The 20,214-nt window shown below is 39.7% G+C and overlaps 1 protein-coding gene across 6 annotated transcripts in view; it reads left to right on the top strand.

The window, feature by feature from the left end:
• CSNK1G1 (casein kinase 1 gamma 1) overlaps positions 1-18,961 on the top strand; it is a 141,066-nt gene extending 122,105 nt beyond the window's left edge. For 4 of the 6 annotated variants that reach the window (XM_089663955.1, XM_089663958.1, XM_089663956.1 and 1 more), the window contains 3 exons: positions 1,757-1,863; positions 4,034-4,057; positions 16,798-18,961. In XM_089663955.1, coding sequence (XP_089520081.1) covers positions 1,757-1,863; positions 4,034-4,057; positions 16,798-16,855 — 189 coding nt within the window. In that variant the 3' untranslated portion in view covers positions 16,856-18,961. The remainder of the gene's footprint in view (positions 1-1,756; positions 1,864-4,033; positions 4,058-16,797) is intronic. The other 2 variants (XM_089663957.1, XM_089663960.1) reach the window with 1 other exon arrangement.
• Positions 18,962-20,214: the final 1,253 nt, after the last annotated feature.

The raw sequence follows: 20,214 nt of genomic DNA on the forward strand, positions 1-20,214 counted from the left end.
CAAATTAATTGGTTTACGTGAAAGTTATAGCGTCTACAAAAGGTGGTATATATACTGGAATTTTATTTATTTTTATATACTAGTAATGGCAGCGATCAACGACTTATAGCAGGACTGCGACGGGTATTCTGACACTGGGGGGGAACGGACTAACTGCTATTGACATCCCCAGTGACACTAATACAGTGATCAGTGCTAATAAAAGCACTGACACTGTACTAATGGCACTGGGCAGGAAGGAGTTATCATCTGGGGCGATGAAAGGGTTAACTGTGTGCTGTTTTACTATGTGTGCTGTGTGTGTTTTCTTAGGGAAACATACTGCTTTGTATTGCTCTGCTATGCAGAGTAATACAAAGCAGCATGTCTGTGCTGACAGGGGAGAGATCTGTGTTTTGCACACAGACCTCTCCCCGTCACTGTTCCTCGGCGATCGCTGGGTGTCGGCGGGGAATCTCCGGCCGGAACACGGTGATTGACAGCTGTAGCCACCAAGGGAGGCACACACGTGTCCCCTACCCAGAAATGCAAAATCACGTATACATGCGTGATTTTGCACAGCCCTGCTGCCCTGTAGCAGTAGTTCTGCTATAGGGCAGCGGGGAACCGGTTAATACTTTGACCATGAGTCTTTGTGTTTGTGCCCTCTTAAAGGACACTGACAGGTTGTCCCTTGCTGTTTTGTTAATGAAAAATCACTGTTCTTACTCTATGCTGAACTGACTGGCATCAGCAATTGTATTTCACTCCAGTCACACAAGTATTGTAGATGGCAGTTCTCAAAGAGCTAAATGCTGTCTGAAGGAGTTGAGCAGTTACCATTACATACCATGGTGACATGGATTTTGCAGCTTTGCATATGAAATGCATGCTTTGAATTTCACTCGGGCAGATATTTGTTTAAATTGTACTTTTCTGACATCATTGACTGTGATACATTGGCTACAAATTGTGATTTTACAGTTTAATAAAATTTCATTGGTCAATATTACACAGTCCATATGTAGTGTAATAGGTGTGGAAGCTTGCAGCTTCTTATAGAAAAATAGTACACCACCATGTAAGTGTGCTAGTGTAATATTTGGCAAATATGTACCTTAAACAGTCCATGGAACATAATGTGCCAGTCTGATCTTAAAGTGGACCCATGCCAGGCAGATCAACAGGTTCAATTTAGTGTCGACAGCACCCACTGCACATACAAACCTTCACTACCTACCCCCTTCTAATCACTGGAGGCAAATAGCTGAAGCCCTCTGTGAGCTCCATGTTATAACTTGCAGCTCAGGCAGAACTGAGTACTCCATCCATGCTTCCATGTGATAGCGCTGGCTTCCTGAGTGGCCAGTCGACAAGTTCAAGTGCTTTCGTGTGGGATATGATTCATTTGATTTCTAACACCCTGAAGCATCAAGCAATGCTTCCAGCAAACAACCAGAAAATGTATGGGGGAACAAAAAGAGGTATGTGCTGCTTGCAGGGCCACTTTTAATGCAAAACTGGGTTTGGTCTGCATCAGCAAACCGCCAGGTTCAGGAAATAGTCTTGTATCTTATTGCATTTACTAGTAGCATCCTGGGGGAAACCTATTACATTATAAGGTGATAAAAATCTGTAATATTGTAAATCTAACTGTAAAAGGGTATTGGTTCATAAACTGCTAGCAACATGTTTCAAGATGCAAAATTATGCGTTTGGCCACTTGCCTTATGTATCTGAGTCACCTGTATTTTTGTTCTATTAATTTGTGGAACAGGTTATGAGTTCAACAAACGGGCAGCTGAATGCTGATGACCAAACAGGAGGTCACTCCAACGCACCGATCACAGCGCAGGCCGAGGTGGAGGTTGTGGAGGAAGCTAAGTATGTGCCATCTACATTACAACATAGTCTGCTACGCTTGCACGTGTCTCCATTGGTACCTTTACCATGTGCCTCATCTTCCTTTCTGTTTGCCACCATCTGCCCTTATTATTTTTTTTAATAAACACTCCTAATGTATACAGCCACATCCTTAATTGCAGCCGCTTTTGCATGCGGTCGCTCAATTTTCTAGAGGATGCAGACTACACAGCTGTCCTTTTCAGAAAGTCACCACACTGAATCATATCATCCCTTGTAAAACAAAGCTTGCCATCTTTATAGGTGGGTGGTATTTTCAGGCCTGTACAGATTACATTGTATACTTCATGCATACCAGGTTGTAATATAATGCCTACACTATCAGTCCCTGGTGTGTGTCGAAGATGGAAGAGATATAACTATTTCCAGTATATCTAATCTGTTTTAACTTCAAAACCTTTAAATTGATGTGCTACGTTTGGCTGTATTTATTTTGTGTCATTTGGAAAAAACGCAGTTAAAGAAAAGTTCACTCTTAGCACTGAAATTTTTTTTTTCCCTATGATTGGGCTCAGGATACATCCTACCTAATGTCAGAACTTGGCATGGCTCTCCAAGGCTGTAGCTAGTACTGTAGATTCTAGTTTATTATATCAATATAGTGGTGCTTTTATTAGTAATGGGAAATCTATAGGTCACTGGTCTTCATAGGTGAACGAAGCAATGCAATTAATGTTCTGCTTCTTTCAAGTAAATTACTATGGTTGGGGTGCTTCTGTGTTATCACAGAGTCAAAGTTCTGCTGAGAATTTTTGTAATTACTATTCTAGGTTGTATCTGCTATTGGCTTCAGAGTTAGAAGGCTGAAATCTTGGCATGTTGGCAATTTTGTGGAAAATCTTTTTTTTAAATTCTGTTGCCATTGATCATTATGATATCAAAGTCTTCTACCTACAGGAAATTTAGCATGTGCCTTATATTAGTAGAATTAAAGTGGTTGTAAACCTCAGTTATGAAATATGAGCAAAGCATATCCCTCTATAGTGTGTACTTGGCTCAATCCAGAGCACTAAGTGTGATTCTCTCTGTTGCCCGATTCCTCTGGTATAAGCATGTGTCACTACTTTTGACAAGTTTTCCTGATGGTAAAAAAAAAAGGGGGAGGGAGCTCCAGCACATAGGCTGTGATTGACAGCATCAGCGCTGTTCCTGTGTGCTGTGTTAAGGGGGTGTATTCCTTCCTTCCAATCCGCTGTTACTGAGCTCTGCAGAGTGCAACGTAAGCTCCCCACCCCCTGCTTTCTGAAAGGCTAGACAAGCTTTATATATTCTGGACTTTGAAGAGCTATAGAGAAGAGAGAGCTCATCTATGTATCACCTGAAGCTAGTCACTTCATTGGGTATGTGTAAGGCTTTACAACCACTTTTAAGTCTATATTTAAGGTGTTGAGAGACATCAGGGCCAGCGAAACATAAGATGTAAATTTTAGGATATAGCCAATATTCTAATTTGACACTTTTTTGCTACGTGCCTCTTCTTCACAGGAAAAAAGCAAGAATAATAGCGAGTTTTTAGTTCTAGCTAGCTCTTACAAGCCCTGTGAACTTAATATTTAAGAGGTAAAACAAGAACAGAGCTCAATAAGCCTTAGATCAGCCAATCAGGTCTACTTTCATTGCTTGTTTCTACTTAGAGAGCCCTGCAGTGTGCTTACCAGTATGATATTGCAGAAGTCTCGCAGTAGTTGGCCGTAGTGGAGGGAAACATTGGGGACCTTGTTTCATTTGCCTGGCCTCACTTATGGATGCTCTGTTTCCTGTTAATGTTACACTGATGTGAGCCCACGATGTAAAAGGCCTTGAAATACCACATAATATACAATGATTCAGGTCCCAGGAAAGCATTCCCAACAATCTGCCATAATTAGACTTGAGGATGTTTGAACAGATTTTAGGTTTATATAGAAATCCCCTTTTTTATGACAAAAATTGAAGATTGTGTGAAATGAGTTGATTTTTTTTCTAAGTGTCTGGACAGTCGCAACCTCTCCTGACCTTAATGTCCTCTCCTTTCCTGTGACCTGCAAGGCATGTTGTCTGCATGGCTGCACCCTCATCCTCTCCCTAGTGTCTCTTGGGTGTATTAATTCTTCTCTCTTTCTCTCTCTCTCTGTCTTTTAACATTCTGTAGCTGCGTGAAAATGCTCAACTTGTGGTGAGTCTCTCTCTGCGGAATGCATACCAGGGAGAGGTCCCCCTTCTAATTAGGAAAATACCCTTTACTATTTTATGTAATTGTTCAGTGTCTAACCAAGTTGGCTAAGAAACAATTAGTGTTACCAAAAAAAACTTGCTCTGTGTTCTAGTAATTTATGATGGTAATACAAGAGCAGGTTTTAGGATATGTGCATGTTTGGTACATAATAAAATTCCCAACCAAATATACTTACATTGGCATGTAAGGCATTTGCAAGTCTTAAGGATTTAACATGCCAGGTTTCAATATGTTTTAGCTTTAATGAATAGTGTTGTTGAAATCAGCATACTATTATCTAATGGCAAAGTAGAATTTAAGTCCTTAACCGCTTCTGCGCCGCCCTATAGCAGAAATGCTGCTACAAGGCGGCACAAGTGCACAAAATCACGCGTGTGTGTATATATACGTGATTTTGCAGTTCCGGTTAGGGGGCACGCACCATTCGCTGGCCTCGGCTGTCAATCGCTGTGTCCCGACTGGTGATTACCTGCCGGCACCCAGCGATCTCCCGAGTATTACTGACAGGGGAGAGATCTCTGTATGTAAACAATACGTATTTCTCCCCTGTCAGATCCTGCACACTGTATGGCTCTGCATAATATAAGCACACAGTAAAACAGTTAACACAGTTAACCCTTTGATCGCCCCACATGTTAACCCATTCCTGCCTAGTGTCATTCGTACAGTGTCAGTGCTTTTTTATTAGCACTGATCACTGGGGATGTCCGTGACACCAAGTCATTTCCCCCCAATGTTAGAATGCCCACCGCAGTCCCGCTATAAGTCACTGATCGGTGCCATTACTAGTAAAAAACAAAACATTCCAGTATATATACCGCCCATTGTAAATGCTATAACATTCATGTAAACCAATTAATTTACACGTATTGGGATTTTTTTTTTTTTTTTTTTTTTTAGCAAAGACGTAGCAGAATACATGACGAAATTTGATTTTTTTTTTTCTTTTCACTGGCCATGTTTAATAGCAAAAAGTAACAAATAATATCGTTTTTTTTTTTTTAGCATTTTATTAGCGTTTTTACAGTACTTATAGAGCGGAAAAAGAGAGCTTTTTTTTCCTGCTGGAAAAACACTCCAAATAACTCTACAAAAACAATTTTTTTCTGCTCCTAGACGCTGAAGCTTCAAAAATGCTAATGGCCTAAAGTAGTGCTCATGGACACAAAGGATAACATTTAGCTTCTAGGAGCAGAAACAAAATATGCTGTTAATAGCTTCTAGGAGCTTAGAAAAGCGCTAGTGTGCATGGAGCCTTAAGCTGGGCATACACTGATAGTTTTGTTTTTCGATCAGCCTCTGAGCTGGACAGATTCTTCCGTCCACCCTGTACAGTGTGGGTGAATGAGTCTCCCACTGCTGATATATTTATTTTGACAGCTGGCCCCAAGCAGCCACTCTGATTGGATGCAATCACTGTTTGAAAAATTTCCAGCAGACCTCATCTACTCTTAAGAATTGTTGGCTCACCCGCTGAGAATAATGCAGTAGATGGGCAGCTTTAATCCTTTTTTGGAGTAATAAACTGCCTTCAGCACACAGTACTTCTGCCGCTCATCTTATTCAGCACTGTGGTTTCCGCATTGTGACCACACTGGTAAGCTACTTAATCCCTACTTGATTTGTTCAGAGCACTCTCAGAAGCTTCAGACCTTGAACAGTCAAAGCTCCACTGTTTAGCCAGATGGTGGGAGTTCACGGACTTCTGTATAATAAGAGGTTCAACCTCAATGGTTCTCTCTGATTTGGTTTGTTTTGCAGTAACAATAGATACTTGTCTGAAGACTGTTTTGCTTTGAAGTGAAGGATTACTCTTTCTGCTTGAGTCTTTCTTTGCTTTGGTGCTAAAAAAAAATCAAAGTTGTGACATTTTTTCAGAGTAGTAGGCTGGTGATGTTCCTATTACAATTAAGTTGCCATTCAATATTGATATTCTTATTAAAGGCGAAGTTTACCTTTAGTAACATGTTACACCTGTATTTTGGTGTAGCATGTTACTAATGCAGCACCCCACTTTACCCCCCTTATCCTTTAATACAGTGGTCTCCAAACTGCGGCCTGGAGGCTGGATGTGGCCCTCTGTTTGCTTTCATCAGGCCCTTGGGGCACTATACCGATAACTGTCAACAATGATGGAGCACCATTCCCCCTACTGACACCATCAGCGGGGAACTATTCCTTTCACTGATATCAACAATAGGGCACTATTCCTCCTATTAAAACCAAAGATGGGGCACTGATTCCAGGGGATTTTTTCTACCCCCACTGGCTACAGTCTGGCCCCCATAAAGTCTGAAGGACCGTAAACTGGCCCTTTGCTTAGAATTGGAGACCCCATTGTTTATGGTTTGGTGGCTTTCAGGTAAAGTAATTTCTACAGGGCCTGATTCTGGTGGCCCTGCAATAACTTATTAGCCCAATATTTTAATAATGTAAGTGGTGTCTGACAATAGCTTTTTCCACACCTTTTTTTTTTTTAATGTAAACACTGCCTTATTGCAGTGCATTTTATATGTTCCAAAGTTAATTCTATGACTTCTCATTAAGTGGTCCACCTTTGAGAATTTAAAATGCAGGAGAAATCGATTTAGAGAGTATAAACAAACTTTTTACTTCTCAGATCAATTTCTCCTGCATTTTAAATGGACATTTGTTTACGCGCGTTTATCTGCATGAAACAAGGCCCAATCTTCCTGGGACGCACCTATATGAAAACCAATTGCTGGACTGAATGCCCACAGATGCAGCTGAATGTCTAGGTATGCTTTATGCCATAAAGAAACATTCCAGATGCATATAGAAATTAACTCAAAATGCGTTTGCATGCATTTAGCTGCTTTTACATATTTAATTGCATAAAACCAGACTAAATGGCCCCAGGACATACATATATCTTGAAATATGTAAGCACTGCTGGATTGTTACTGCTGAATGTCTAGAAAAGCTGAATAGAAAAGTATTCCAAGTTTCCAGATGCATTTAGAAATCCACTTCAAACACAACTGGACAGATATGTTTTGTGTGCATGAGGCCTAATTTGGGCCTAGGGATACTACTCTTACACTGTTGTATTGGTTCCAAATATATTCCGTGATGTTGTAGGAATAAGAAATAAGACCTTCTGACATAGCGTGTGTAATACATGATTAAGTTTACAGCCCTGCACCCACTAGTTAATGCAACTGAAATCCAGTGGTGTTTGAATTCTCACATGCAACAGTTCTGCACCTTAGGCTGTTTTTTTTAATTTTTCAGTGCGCATTCCCCCCCCCCCCCCCCCCCCCCCCATTTTAGCACTAGTAATTTAATAGTCAGCAGATGTTCCGACTTATAAAATCAACAATTTTGCCTTCGTTTCAAAGACATGAGGGTTTAACCTAGATAAATTAGCAAGGATTCTAAGCCTGTCAGCAAACCCGTGGGAAGGTCAGAACCTGTAAAATAAAAGCTGTAGCTTATTGCTGATAGAGGAAGGTGTCATATTTTTATTTTACTTAAAGTGATATTAAACCCGAAAGCAAACATTTTATTTAATTACAGCTTACCAATTCTTAAATGGGATGGCTGCTTTAGTGTTCTTTTTTTTTTTAGGTTTTTTTTTCCTTTATTTTCATTTGGCAATCAAGCCAGTAAGTCTGTTATTCAACAGAACAAGCGCTCCTGCAAATGTATCAGTTAAGTGTGTTGAGACAAACCACTGACAACAGTGCTTGCTATGATCCGCTTTTATTTATTAATCTAAAATCTTCATCCGCTTTTATTTATTAATCTAAAATCTTCATCCCAAAAGAAAAAATCTGTTGTAACTACATTGTGAGCTGGGGTTTGGCTTCAATTTCTTATTGTATCTAAATCTGCTAGTACATCTAACACTCCCTTCCCCTTCAGACTGACAATGCTGCTTTCATGCTGTGCCCCTTCATCCAGAGTGGGGGGCACACTAATACAAGAGGTGTGTTACTGGCCAGATCACCAGGTCAAAACAGAAAAAAAAACAAAACAGCAAAAAAAAGAAAACGCAGCCACCACATCTAAGGATTGGTAAGCTGCAATATATTACATTTTTAGTTTTGGGTTTAATACCACTTTAATTGTATTTTACAGGTCCAAGAAGAAGTATTCTGTAACAGTAGGTTATGCAGCTGCTTTCAGGAGAGTAGGCACTGGCAAACTGTGCTGTAAGGACAGCCTTTATGTAATCCTGCACCCCCACTCCCAGTTTTTGCTAGTGTTCTTAGGAGAACTAATGTCTTCTCTCTACCTTGTGAGAGCAAACCATTTTCCCTTTTTCTTTTTGCATCACTTTCTCAATGATTCTACCAGAGCGTTTCTTCAGCTACTGCAGCTCACTTCTGCAGCTTCCAAATTGGTTACTCAGCTTTGTCTTGGGGACCATACCTAGACCCCTCCAGGAAGAACATGCATTGCCAGCCTGTAATGCTGCCCTCTGTGCAGCTAGGCACTCGCCTAAGCACATAGAGCGACTTGTTAAGTAGTCACAGGGTGCTGAATGGGTCAAAGGTAACTGTGCTCTTTTTGAGGTTCTTTGATTCTAATGACGGACGGCTAGCTCTTAAAACAAGGGTTGGGTTTATTTACAAATACAGTGCTTTGAAAGTATTCATACTCTTTGAAATTTTCCATTTTTTGTCATGTTACAACCAAAAACGTAAATGTATTTTATTGGGATTTTATGTGATAGACCAACACAAAGTGACATATAATTGTGAAGTGAAAAGAAAATGATAAATAGTTTCTCAATTGAATTTACGTTTTTGGCAGTAACATGACAAAATGTGGACAATTTCAAGAGGTATCAATACTTTTTCAAGGCACTCTAGATAAACATATATTTATAAAGAGAGAAATGGGAAAGGGGATAAGGTAATAGGAAGGAGTGAGATGGAGAGGGGGAAAAAGGGGGTCCTGTCTAGGCTAACAAACAACCATTATGACTGGATCTTACACACCAAAGCTTCATATCCAGTTATGATATATCCAGTTAAGTTGGGTCCCAGCAACTTGCATCCTTGATTCATCATTGACAAAATCTTGCACCAAAGATCACAAATGTTCATTCATGTCCCAGGCTTAGAGTTGAGTATTTGAGCAGAGCATTACACATGATCACCACAGAATCCTTCCCTCAGGAAGAATACACCAATACTGAACAGGTGTGTACAGTTAATACCCCCAGGACCCCAACTGGTCAATGTGCTGAGGTGCTTAACCAATCGTCTAGTGTTTTTGTTGACTGTTGGCTTTGCAATCTTCATCTTCCCTAACACAAATCTGTTTGCAATTTTGCTTCTGTAGCAGGTGTATTTTGGTTCATACCAAAGCTGTGTACATGGATAAAAATGGATATCCGTGCAAAGGACTGAGATACTACCCGTGGTGTAACCCTCTCCCTGAAGTCTCGTTTGGGAGTATGGTCACCATGAAGGTGAAGACCACTGGCTGGGTTTTTTTTACCTACTACCTTACCTACCTGCTGGAAAATCATAGGGCAGATTCCAAAGCTGGAGGAAGTCAGAGCTTTATTCCTCTTTGGGAGCCTAGATGTGTTGTGTTTGGGATTCATTTTCCTTGGACATCTAAATCAAGGAAGTTACAGGGCAAAGAGTACCTTATTGTCCCAGAAAACGAAGGCAGAAACTTGCCTAGGAGTACATGGTACTCAGACATAGTACTGTATAATGCTCCTGGATCATCCAGATCTTGTGTCCCAAAGACCTGTCTACAATACTGCTTCTTTGCCCCTGGATTTAATGGGTTTGCTGTCAAAGCCCAGATGCTAAAAGAGGTCTATCTATCATATTCAATCTTCGCTACACTCTCTTGAAAGCTACAAAGGCAACTTCTTACGAGGTCTATCCTGCACTTGGAAGGTGTACAAGAGAATTAAATTCCAGAAGGTATATTGTGATTATCATCAAGGGTCAAATCTCAGAGGAAAGTGGTCTCTTAAAAAAAGAGAACCACCAAGGCTAATTTCTAAGTGAAGGCCTTTATACAGCTTATTGCTCACCTTGTGCCTCCTGTACGTTCCCCTGCAGCTCTGTGAGTTCTCAACCTAGTCCGGTCGATCCTTCAGAGACCATCCTTAGAATCTGTTAGGCATATTCCTTGATCTACTGTTTATCGCAAGACTGCCATTCTCTTCAGCATCGCTTCTGTATGGAAAGTTTGAGTTGACAGGCTTGACCTCTTTAAAAAAAAAAACCAAAAAACCTTTTTTAATCCTATGCATGAATTTGGGTTGTCTAGAGGCCTATGGCCTCTTTCCTTCCCAAGGTGGTTTCTACCTTAACCAAGACATTGTCTTGCCATCTCTATATCCTGCTCTTAACATCACAAGGATAATTTCCTCTATTGTTTAGATGTGGTACACGCTATTTTTTTTCATTAGTCCTACTCACTATTTGTAATTCCTAAGGCCCCTAACGGGGTCAGCCACCTTTTACATTCCACTATTGCTAGGTGGATTTGACCACCCATCCATTCAAGCTTGTGACCTCAAGGCCAAAGTTCTGGTCAAGGCACACTTATTAGATCTGTTAGTGTTTCCTGGGCCCTTCAGTATCTGATTTCGGTTTCTCAGATTTGAAAAGCTGCCGCTTGAGCTTTGGTTCATATGTTTGTTACATTTTACCCAGTGGACGTTAAATCCTGAGTAAATTCTGGCTTCGGTCATATGGTTCTTGCAGCCTTGTAAGCTGTAAGGCCATATCTGTTACTTATGTTTTTTCTCAGTTGGACTGATGTTTTTCTTTTTTCCTGGTTCCAAGATAATTTATATAATAAAATATTTTTCTTGGAGTGCATCACAGGACACCAATCCCTCCCTTCTGTTTCTTATAATTCACTGCAATTATCGATTGCTAAAATATTAATGGTTCTAAAGTCAAAAGTTTTTCACCTTAAAGCGGAACTTTACCCATAACAGTTTGATAACAATTAATGTTTAACAAAAGAACATACAGTACTGTGCAAACCTTTAAGCAGATGTGAAAAATGCTGTAAATTAAGAATGCTTTCAGAAGTAGAAATGTTCCTAGTTTATTTTTATCAATTAACAAAATAGAAAGTAAATGAGCAGAAGAGAAATCCAAATCGAATCAATATTTGGTGAGAAACACCCTTTGTCTTCAAAACAGAATCAATTTTTCTAGGTACAGTTGCAAACTGTTTTTGAAGGAACTCTGCAGGTAGGTTGTTCCAAACATCCTGGAGAACTAACCACAGATCTTCTGTGGATGTAGGCTGTCTCACAGCCTTCTGTCTTGTCATGTAATCACAGGCAAACTTGATGTTGAGATCAACAACCTGTGGGGGCCAAACCCTGGAAGCAGAGTTTGTCTTGTCACTGCTCCCGCTTTTTTTTTTCTCCCTCCCTAATCTGTGTTCCCTCAGCACAGTCTACGTCATTCCTGTTGCTTTCTTCCCTCTTTAGTAACAGTAAATCTTCAGGCTGTTAGCTGACTGGCCTTTAGTGGCTTTGACTGTGGGAACTGTGCCAAGACTAGAGTGCAACTGAGCATGTGCAGAGCAGGGCAAGACAGTACGTTACTGGACTTTTTTTTAATGTTTTACATAATTATACCTGCAAAAGGGGCCAGCCTGAACTGATCTCTCAGGATCTAGTGATATTAAAGGCTAGCTTGTTATTTAAAAAAAAATATGTCATTTACCTGCTCTAAGAAGTGGTTTCACACAGAGCAGCCTCTGCACCTCTGCTGGTGCTTCTGGCTCCTTCCTCCTGCCAAGTGCCCCCTCAGCAAGCAGGTTACTATGGGGGCACCCAAGCAGGCCCCCTCCTGAGCCGCTGCTCTGCATGTCCATTCACACACACAGCTGCTGCTCGTCCTCACCCCCTCTCTCCTTATTGGCTTAATGCCTGTGATTGACAGCAGTGGGAACCAATGGTTGCCGCTACTATCTCAGCCAATGGGGAGGGAGAGTCCCCAGAGAGCAGAGGATCTCGTGCATATTGCTGGATTGCAATGGGGCTAATGTAAGTATTGTGAGGGTTGCTGGGGGTGGGGGGCTGCACACAGGTTTTTTTTGTTTGTTTTTTTTTAACCTTCATGCATAGAATCCATGAAGGTACAAACCTTGAACAGTTACAGCCGCTTTAATTATCTGAACAAAGTTCCACTTTAGTGCATTACAAGCATTTAAGTAAAAAAAATTCTACTCTGCTGCTCCTCCCCCCCCACCCCAAATATTTGAGTCCTCTCGCAATGCAGAGCTGTGCCTGTCTACTATCACTTTAGGCTTGCTTAAGGGGGGTGGAGGGTTATACAAGGCTGCCCTTACAGCTTTATGTGCCAGTATTCTGAAGGCAGCTGCATAATCCATGGTTCCAGAACACTTCATGTGTGACCTGTAATATATTCCAAGAAAAAGATTTTACAGGTAAGACCATTCCTTTTTTTTTTGTTTAGATCGTCTCCTCCTCATGCACTGGCCTATTCTGTAATGCATTTCCCAGGACCTAATGTATCTTATCAAAGCATAAACTGGCTGAACTGAAATATTGTATGAGCCGTCCTCTTGCTAACATCTGTATACTGCAGAATTTAGTGTACAGGTTGGCCCTCAAACTAGGGGGGGGGGGCTTGGTGTACAGATTTATTCTGGTTCAAAGCCCTTGCACTCTATAGCCTTGTATTAAACATTTATTGAACTAAGGGACAGAAACCTGTCCAGCTTGGTGTAGCATTACATTGGGTTTTTCGTGTTTTATCCTTAATGTGACCCAAACATTTGACCGTGCTCTTCCCCAAACCCTGATACCTAAAGGATTTGTATAGGTAAGACCTAGACTTATCTGCAATCCTCCCTTTCCCTCCTCCATATCCCAACAATAAAGCAGAACTTCACCTATAACACCTTGATAAAAAAAGAATATTGTTCTTTAGCAAGGACATACATTCCACATTAATAATTATGCTACCAAATTTGCCTTCAGCATTGCTCCTGTTTCTTCTTGCTGAAGCCTAGAGCTCTTGAGCAGCAGTAAATCTTTAGTCTGTCAGCAGATCGGCCTCTGCATTTTCAGCAGTGCCAAAAAATAGAGCAACTGAGCTTGTGCAGAGCAGGATGATCCAGTGCATTACTAGATTTAAACCATATAGACACTAATTTGTAATGTTTTACACAGCTACAACTGCAAAAAGGGCAAGCCTGAAGTGGAAGTGATACAGCAGAACTTTATTCCTGTAGCAAGAAATTATTAAAGTGGACGTTTATTACATTAAATTTTCTCTTACTTTTCTGAATAATCAGACTTGTAAAAGCAGGTGCTGGGAAGAAGGGACCAGCAGGGTGTCCTTGATTTGTTCCTATTATTGTCAGGCACATGTCCCAGGACTACATATATCAATCCCCCTTTCCCTGCACATAGTGTGTGTGCAGGCTCTTCAGACTTATGGAAGCTGCACTGTTTTGCACCCAAAGAAAAGGGATATGGATCAGGGACATTCTGTAATCAAGCAGGATAGAACACAAAAATAGGGCTGATAGCACGATTTAGTGGTTTAGGCCTCCTTCACATAGACCAGATTTTGTTCCGTTCAGCAGGGGATGCACTCAGAAATCTGTTTATTGGAGCAGAGTGGGTAGATGATTTATCCTCTGCTTTGACAGCCGGGAGTAAACAGACCCTGCTGTCAGTTTACACCTGACTACCCTCTGATCTGACCCGCCTAAATGGTAGAGGACATATCAACTGTTTTTTGTTTTTTTAATGGGCCTGTAAGTAGGAGGGTCTAAACAGACAAAAGTCCATTTACACCCTCTGGTACATATGAATGTATGGACCTTCTGATCCAGTCCGCCTGAAAGTGACTGGTGAACCTGATCAGATATCCTGTGTAAAAGGGGCCTGAATCGTGCAGAAGTGAATGGGGCTTAAGTCCAGCTTAATCTTAACCAAATCCATAAAGTGAACTCTTAACTTAAACCTTAAATGATCATTTGCAATTAACCCATGGGAGTATTCTATTATTAAATGTTACCTTGTCACTTAACATTAGAATACTCTGTAAACCCTAACCTAATAAAGACTATATTTACTTCATTAGGCACCTGAAGAATACTTTGCAAAAGCTACCAGTTCCACACTGAACTTGCAACACCAAGATTTGGGTGCTAAAATGCACTCCTCTTTGTATCTGAAGTTCATATTTAAGCACTTCTGTAGCTTTCAGGAGAATAATTTTAGAGGATTGTGTATACATTTTTTGCTTGCATTGTTCTTTTTAGGCTGCCACCATACGGCTTTACAGTCAATAAAGTGTCAGGCAGTTCTTAATCCATTGTACATGGAATAAATGATGCCCTTCAACTCAAGTCATTGCTCTACAAGTCTAAATTGAACCTTTTATGTGCGAGGAAAAGCCCAGTATGTAAATGACATTCAGAGTAGACTAGTCTCGGTTGTTTATCTAAGGTAGACTAGGTTTTAATTTTATGTCAGCATTGGTTGAAGACCACATAACTCCTGGGGTCATATGCTTTCACCAAAATCCCACTATGTCTGGCTAATTTGTTGTTCACTCTTTTCCACCTTCTGTCCATGTACTGTCTGCATGCAACATGCTGGTCTTTTTCTTGCCCCTCCTCATTTTTTCCAGTGTCCCTAACCTTCATGATTCATTTGGTTCCTACTTGTGTTGTCTTGTGATATAGTCAGGTTGTCCTATAAACACACACAATGGCAGAAAAGTGGTTTCTGTTTATAATGTCTCTATTAAATACCTGCTTGATTCTTTTGTAAAATAGCATTGTAGGTATTTTAGCTATGCAGAGGATTAGTTGTTTTTTTTTTATTTAGACAGAAACTGACTCCTTATGCTGCTGATTTGTGGGAATCTCCCTACAACTGAACCTCCTAGCCTACCACTATTTGAAACAGCTTGACATTTAAAAATTGTGCTAATCTTCAAAATAATATATAAAACTTTTCTTAAAATAAAAAATCCTAAATCCCAAAACACACCCCACTCGTATAAGCAAATATTCAATAAACAAATGTTCAATAAAGTCTCTTTTTTTCTTCTTTTCCACGAAAAAATTCTTTTTCTCAACACCCGTACATTCTTATGCCCATATACCTCAAAAAGAAAAAACTTTACATAGTGTCATACCTTTTTAATAATCAAAACACACGTGCCCTTAACAGTGCACTATGCATTACTTGTGAAACACTCCAAAACAAAAAAAAAAAAAAAATATTAACTCTCTATGTGAATATCAGCATATATATATTATTATAGGACTTCACTGAGTTGCTCTTGTCACTTGGCAATCTCATCATACTTTCGACACGGACTTCTAAAATGTTGATGCAAAGGATTAACAGAAGGTGAAAATTCTGCTCCAGGTTCCTTTCAGTACTGACCACGTGTGAGAAGGCCTGAGTACATGATCACAGCCTCTGTTGGAGAAAACTGAGGATCTAAACTGCGATCCTTCCCTTTAGCAGACATCATATGACCAAGTACCTGAGCCTGCAGACAGTATTTCAGCCCTTCTTTGACTCTTTATTCATCCCGGCAGAGCTGTTAACAAACGAATGGCAGGAATTTTCCTTTCCATTATTGGAGAAGGAAAATTATATTAATCCTATTTCTATTGAGGGAAGTGTATATGGAAATATGAAATTTATATTTGGACAGATGGAGAATGGAAGATAAAACACTTTATTGGATCTAATATTGGATGGATTCCTACAGCTAAGGAGATTTATATCAAGCCCTGTTTTTGGTTATATAAGGTAATTATCCATCTTACACAAGGAGTTGGAGATCACGGTTTTGGTTGGGGATGTGTGTTTGATCACATATATATTTAGTGCTGTGTCACTAAGTTGCAGTGCTATAAGTGTCACAGATTCACATAGTGGATGTGATATGTATATGTTTCACTGGTCATAGATGTGGTGACACAGAGACCTATAATAATATATATATGCTGATATTCACATAGAGAGTTAATATTTTTTTTGTTTTTGGAGTGTTTCACAAGTAATGCATGGTGCACTGTTAAGGGCACGTGTGTTTTGATTATTAAAAAGGTATGACACTATGTAAAGTTTTTTCTTTTTGAGGTATATGGGCATCAGAATGTACGGGTGTTGAGAAAAAGAATTTTTTCGTGGAAAAGAAGAAAAAAAGAGACTTTATTGAACATTTGTTTATTGAACATTTGTTTATTGAACATTTGTTTATTGAATATTTGCTTATACGAGTGGGGTGTGTTTTGGGATTTAGGATTTTTTATTTTAAGAAAAGTTTTATATATTATTTTTAACCTTCAAGGGTGGAGGTAGACTACTTTTCTGGGTATTCTTTTGGTGTGTGCTTTGCATTTGAGAAATATATAATCTTCAAAATAATTTGTCTTTCAGTGAATTTTCAAGGCTAAGAATAAAAAAAATATATACACACTTCAGATCTGCTTGACAGTGCTGTTGTTACAGCTTAATTGCAGAGTGTTCAAATAAAGTTTGTCCCACCAGTCTGCATCATGGGAGCAAGGATAATATTTCCACCTTCATTGTTGTGGATGGAGGCTGCTCCAAATTAGTAACTGTAGCACATTAAATCTTTGTCTGTATTTATTTAAGACCTATTTCAGTCACTGACAGATACTGTCTCCTTTCTTAATAGGTGCTGCTGTTTCTTTAAAAGGAAAAGAAAGAACCACTCTCAGAGACACCACAAGTGAAATCCCATAATCCTTTGGGGAGGAAATTGTGAGAATGGCATCTACAGTGTCGCTGTGTCAGTGACTTCAGGGCATTGGGGAAGGAGGTAGTTTCTACTTGGTGTTAAACTCGAGGGAAAACAAACACCGGAAAAACGAATGTCATCGGCTGTAATGGAAGGCCGCCCCACAAATGGTTCCTGAGACAAGGTGCAATAATGCTGATCCCGTAGAGCCGAGAACCCTAAAAGAAGGGGCATGTCTGAGGCTCGATTTAGGGACTGCCAGGGACCATCCCTTTATGTTCATTTGTATTAAATGCATCAGTTACTGCACTCCCTTATTGCTTGAATTCAGCAAAGTTCCTTCCTCCTCCTTTATAGCCATGGTTGGGGGTTGCATCTCAGCTCCCTCTTTTACCCCCACCTTGTTACTTGGGACAGGAGGGAACAGAAACTTGACTACTTTATATTTTACGAACACCCTGGCCCCAACAGACTTAAAAGGTTTTTTTGATTTTTTTTTTAATACTTTTCTACATTTTTTTTTCCCCTCCTCTTCTTAGAAATTAATTATAGACAATTTGAAAGCATTCCACAGTAGACAGGCCGCTTCCTGCATGGGTAAATGCCTCACAGAGTCTGTGTTGCACTACTGGCTTTAAACTAAATATACCTTTTTATAAGATGTGTACATTCTCTTGCTCTGCTGCACGTTCACCTCAGAGCGAGGCTTGGGCTCAGGTTTTAGGATGATGAAGCCTTGTCTCCCTGCTTAGCTTTATGTAAACAGCAGATCACAGATGATAAACTGAGGATGAGTATTTAGTATTGCTGCTTTCAGGTGAAAAGAGATTGATAAATGGACTAATGAATATGGGAATACCTCTCTATGCTTGAATTCTTACTGTAGATCTTCTTGCAATGTTTTACTTTTCATAGGAACCATCTAAATCCTCGCATCTGTTAATTTAGCTTGGTATTGCAGACAGTACTTTTCCTACAAAACAGTGCTTTGATTTGTTTTCCAAATACTGTGGAGGGTAACAGTTGTACCCGTTTTATAGCATACACTGAGTTTGGCTGCAGAAACTGTGAATTCATTATCTTTTATATATTTAATCATTGTATGCTGTCAGAGCTGGTTCTATCGTGTAGGTTTTTTTTGTTTGTTTGGCTTTTTTGAGGGGAAAGTTTGCTTTTGTTCATTCAGACGTCTGTTTTTTTCCCCCTTTTGTGTCATAAAATAAAAAAATGGGCATGCATAAAAATGCACTAATAAGGCTAATATAATGACATGACCAACTGCCAACCGCTCCTAATTTTAACTTGCCAGAATTCTATGAATGACTTTGATCTCATATAGAGATCAGCCAGTCTGGTTTCTCCATCACATTTCTAACCATATGCTTAGAACCAGCCATGATGGCTTATCTTTTCTTTCTCCATATGATGAGGGAATACTGATGATCTAGCATCATGTAGTCTGTACTGCAGCTTTTCTGATCATTTGTGAGCCTTTGATTGCCAGATGTGATAACTCCTGATGCACTGATGAGACTGGGATACCCAAAAATGGTGTGATGAAGAGGTTTCCCTACTGCTCCCAGTGCCTTTTTGTTTTACTCTGAGTCTTCAATTTGAACTTCCAGACACTGAAAATCAATTGCCACATGGATATGCCTCATAAGATGCTTCACTTGCTTTTGGAGGTAAACCTAGGACTCATGAAATTCCTCCTCTTTCCTACTCTTCTATATGGATGGATCACCCCCTCAGGAAAATTCCCACGTATCTGCAATGTACAAAGATCACTTTTTTTGTATTTTGTTTTAAAGGTATATTTAATTTAGAGTATTGCATTGCACTGTAGCTATAAGGGGATTTTTTAAACCTGTTTTGTGTTTCTTTTAAGGACTTTAATAAATGTTTGTCTGTTTAATGTTTCAGGTAGAGGTATATGAGGTTACTGTAAATGTATGAATGGGCAAGTGTTTGCATTCTCCTTTAGCAAAACTTGGTGGGTGATCTGTGTAACAGTGCTGCAGAAAGCAACATAGGAAACTACACTGAATAAAGCTGTTGCCACATGGAAGAGCACGTTAATAATAAAATGCAATTCAACAAATATTGTGAATGAACATATTTACAATGACATTTTAGATTTTAGCAGGTATTTTATACCTTTTTGGCTTGAGAGAATTGGGCTCCTGAAGTTTTGCCTAAAAGTAAACAAAGGACTAGTCCCAGTACTGCCTACAGTAGTCATTAGTTCTGCCTTGTCTCTATGTGGAGAGAGCCATCTTGGCTAGAGCCATGGTATTGCTCCTCATGTTCAAGCCTTCAGCAGGGAGAACAGTAAGCAACACACTAATGGCATCATCAGATCTTGCTTAAAATCACTTTTGATCTTTCACTGCAGATATACAGCTCTGAGACTGTAGGCACAATCACACAAGGAAGTGCACTGCTATTTTCAGGAGCAGTTCCAGACAACAGGTGTATTTCCAAGTCCTCTTTTAGGGCGGTCACATAATAGTCTCCACCCACCTACTGGAACCACAAACACAGACATTTTAAAAAAATAAAAATAAATAAAAACAATTACCCAAGCTCAACCACTATACGTTATAATGCATGGTGAAGACCAGTGCCCACCCTGGGACGTTCCCCATATAATGAATCCAAAGAAAAAAGACTCTGGCAACCCGGTCCTCTCTTCTGGTTACTCTTAATTGACTACATGACAGGAATACGAGTTTCAGCTATACTGTCTTCCTCAGCATGTTATATTTAAAAAAGTGCTTATGTACTCTTTAAGCCCAAGATATGTCATGGAGGTGGGACTACAAACAGCAAAAGGTGGGTGGGACTACAAAAGTATTGTATTGAGCCTATATATCCTATATATCCTATTGTTTTCCCAGTTGTTGCAGCTTTAAATTTCTAAGTCCCATCTATTTAAACCCAGTGGTGCTCTTGTATTGAGAATGTGGATCTACCACACTTTCCTCTGCAGCAGCAAGCGATGTAGATCTCCACCTCTCAGAGGAATTTTTTTTTTTTTTTTTTTTTAATCTGTTCGGTGTCAAGAAAAGAAACTGTGAAGGTTACCACCTTGAATATCCCTAAAATGTTTTAGAGATATTGGCAATATTCTTGGCATTTTGGTTATTAGTGTCATTGTAGTGCTCTGAAATTCTAATTCTATGGGGGGGGGGGGGAAATTGTGGTGCAACCCAGATACTGGATCCTGCAACTATTGCTCTCAATAACATACACCACTGTTTTGGTATTGCAATTAATATACTGTTTAATTGGAAAATATTTACCAATAGTGAAAGACACAACCTGGGTTCTCTTTTTATGCTTTCTACAGTA

The sequence above is a fragment of the Staurois parvus genome, unplaced genomic scaffold, assembly GCF_062004578.1.
Source record: "Staurois parvus isolate SC_StPar_1 unplaced genomic scaffold, SC_StPar_1.0 ptg001805l, whole genome shotgun sequence".
Classification (NCBI taxonomy): Eukaryota; Metazoa; Chordata; class Amphibia; order Anura; family Ranidae; genus Staurois; species Staurois parvus.